The sequence below is a fragment of the Eimeria mitis genome, genomic scaffold (assembly GCF_000499745.2).
Source record: "Eimeria mitis Houghton genomic scaffold, Emh_scaff2887, whole genome shotgun sequence".
Taxonomy (NCBI): Eukaryota; Apicomplexa; class Conoidasida; order Eucoccidiorida; family Eimeriidae; genus Eimeria; species Eimeria mitis.
The window spans coordinates 3,921-6,922 of record NW_013571226.1 but is presented as its reverse complement, the minus strand read 5'-3'; the positions used below and the strand labels follow the sequence as shown (position 1 = coordinate 6,922).

The 3,002-nt window shown below is 51.1% G+C and overlaps 1 protein-coding gene across 1 annotated transcript; it reads right to left on the bottom strand.

The window, feature by feature from the left end:
* Positions 1–920: 920 nt before the first annotated feature.
* EMH_0059950 (uncharacterized protein) lies at positions 921–2,476 on the bottom strand (the record flags this gene model as incomplete). The annotated part of the gene is made up of 4 exons (XM_013497732.1): positions 921–1,109; positions 1,320–1,439; positions 1,706–1,966; positions 2,201–2,476. The coding sequence occupies 4 exons, from the start codon at positions 2,474–2,476 to the stop codon at positions 921–923; spliced, it is 846 nt and encodes a 281-aa protein (XP_013353186.1).
* Between the last annotated feature and the right edge of the window lie 526 nt (positions 2,477–3,002).

Below are 3,002 nucleotides of genomic sequence, written 5' to 3'. Positions count from 1 at the left end.
ACGTTAAATGCGCTCCCCGCCTGAAAGACACGATAGGGACGTTCGCCTAGCACATATGTCGCTCCATGTTACACGTGTATACAGCAACTGCACTTGCACTGGTGTGTGTTTGTGACCTCCAACTCCCTGGTTCGCTGCGTCTGTCTATGCTATGTGCTGTCATCTCTGTCTCAATACATGCTTCTTCGTTGCCTGGTTCATGAATGCCTGTTGCACGGTGGTCGTAGTGTCGCGAGCTATGTTTTCGTGCGGAGTAGCGAAGAGGGCTCAGACAGTCAGAAGCTGACAGGAGACACAGAACGGCCTGTGTGTTTCTGACTTGGATTTGGGTGACAGACACAAATCCAGATGAATCAGCTGAGTAATCGTTCTCCCTCGCCACAAAGCTGTTTATGTTCTGCACTGCAGAAGCGCATGCAGTAATAGGGTCGTGAGTCTGAGATGGCATTGCCCCATGGCCACCAACTCCAACGATCTCAAAGTGAAAGCTGCACAGATACGCAAGTAACAGGGCTTGGAATAAAGAGAAAGTAGCAGGCACGGAAGAAACGAAAATATCCGTACAGGCAAGATCATGATATACAAGAAAGGACAGCACCATACGGCGCAAAAAAAATACAGCCCAGTAGACACCAAGTATGGACCAAAACACATTAGGAACATGTATGAAAACAATAAGAACTAGAGCACAGAATAAGTCTAGGGTAGCAGGCCGCTACTTGACACATGAAAGTCAGTGCGGCAAGCGGATATATAGGAGGTGGTGCAGATATGAAGAGAGTAAGAAGCAGAGAAGAGGAAACAAAAAGCTAGGCTACAAGACGCGTACTGGACCGATGAATGTCAGTGCAGTAAAGCAGGGAAGAGAAAGCAGAAGAGAACATATGAGCGAACGCAAAGCATAGAGGAGAAAATAAGCTTCACCTTCCAGTGGCAGCCATGAGGGGCCCCTCCCTCGAGGCGACAATGCCCGTCGGTATATCAGGAAGAACATGCAGCCCCAAAGCCAAGCCTGGCCTTGGACTCCGCTCTAACAAACCCTCCTCGACCATCATTCTCGCTCCCTGGCCCCCCTCTTCGGCGGGCTGAAACACCAGCCGCACTGTGCCCTAATCAAACAGAAATAGCAGAGGCATTGCATATCTCAGCATCGGCTGCTGTATGTAAAAATGCAGTTGCTGCCTCCCGAGAACGCACTAGAACACGTAGGCCCAGCAGGAACAACAGTATGAGGGACAAGCACCCAGGAACTTCTACTGAGGCAGGAGCAGAAAAAGCAACGAGAAGCTAACGAATCAATAAATTCGTGTGCTGCGAACTTTAATAGAAGCCTCGTTTTTCTTTAGAATGGCTGCAGCCATGAGGAGCATTGTAGTGTGTGAATCATGGCCGCAGGCATGCATCTTCCCCTCCACCTCAGATCTGAAAGCAACGTCTGCCTGCAGCAAAAGCAGTAGCAGCCGTCATAGCCGAGGAATACGTGGTCGATACCAGCTGCAGTAACAGACGTACCGGAGCAACTAAAGGATATTGGAATGCAAGCGCACCAGTACTGCAAATAGCACCAGAAAGACAGGCAGCCGCTGCAGCAGCAGCAGCAGCAGCAGCAGCAGCGCCTAAGCTGGAGCGACAACAGCAACAGGAGGCAAAACCACGCATATGACCAGCTCCAGCTGTTTCACTTGTCTAGCTGCTGTGACAGCACCTGCTCGTGAATAGGTAGTGCATCCATGTCTGCTCGTAGTAAGACGCATGGGGCCTCTCCCGTCCCAATTTCAGCGACAACACCTGTCCCCACAATCCCAGTTGTTTCTTGCTGCCGCCGTTGTTGCTGTTGCTGCTGCTGCTGCATTTCTTGTAGCGCCTCTGCGTCCCCCCGCTCAGTGGATGGCTCTAGCAAAGACTCATCGACAAGAGATGATCGGCGGTCTCTGCCCCAACCAGGCGTGTACTTTATGCCCAATTCCTGAAACACCAGAGAGCAGCAGCAGATGCAGCAACATGAGCAGAAGATAATGGACCTAAGAGGCGCTATACAGAGTGCCAAGACAGTTTTTGCAGTGGCAGTAGTAGCAACAACTGCTTGATGGGAATCCAAGCATTAGCACAAGCCGCTGTTGCTACGCATATTCCCGCTTTTTCTGCAGGTTTTCACTGTGTTTCTCGCGCTCCCGATTGTACCCTTCGGTAGCGGCCTCACTGTGAGCACTTGCTGCACCAATGCCGAAGTCCTCTCCTCCTCATACATCAGCTCCGGGTGTCTATGCAGCTGTCTCCGTATGTTTATCCCCCACTCCTGTAGGGCAGCAGCTTGCTGCAGCACACAGCTGGCGCTTGGGGGAGATCCGCATTGCGGCAAGTCAGGTTTGTTGATAGCTGTGTCGGCAGCTGTCGGGCGCGCTACTGCTCCTGCTGCTCCCGCTGCAAGAAGCGTCCAGAGATAAAGGCTGCGGGGGTTGCGCCGTAGAAGCTTCATTTTCTTGCAACGCTGTGCAGCCGCTAGTGCTGCTGCTGTCTTGCGTCGCCGCGCTGCCGCCGCCGGCAAGAATGCCGTCAGCGGCGCGGTCCCTAAAGCTGCACTGAGTTACTGTTCTCTTTGTTGGAATTTCGGCAAACGACTCAAATATTTCGATGGATTTAATATTGGCTACTGATTTCTCTACCCAGCATGAGCATGACGGGGGGAGAAGGGGGCCGGGCACTCTTCGAGGGACCGCCGACTCAGCTTCTGAAACTCAACTTGAGAAAATAAAATAAGCATATAGAGTACCACAGTAAAAACCCTAAACACATCGAAACAAACGCCTGCATATCGCTGCAACTGTAACAGGGCCTACAGAAGACACAATCGTTGTTTACCAGCCAGCCTAGTAATTGATGTCATGGCTTGAAATGCCAATATATGCGCTGCATGCAGTTCAAGCAATAACAATTTTAGGAGCTAATAATATCTTCATAGCTCGTTAAAGGATAATAATAGCTCGCTGTACCGGCCCTACGTT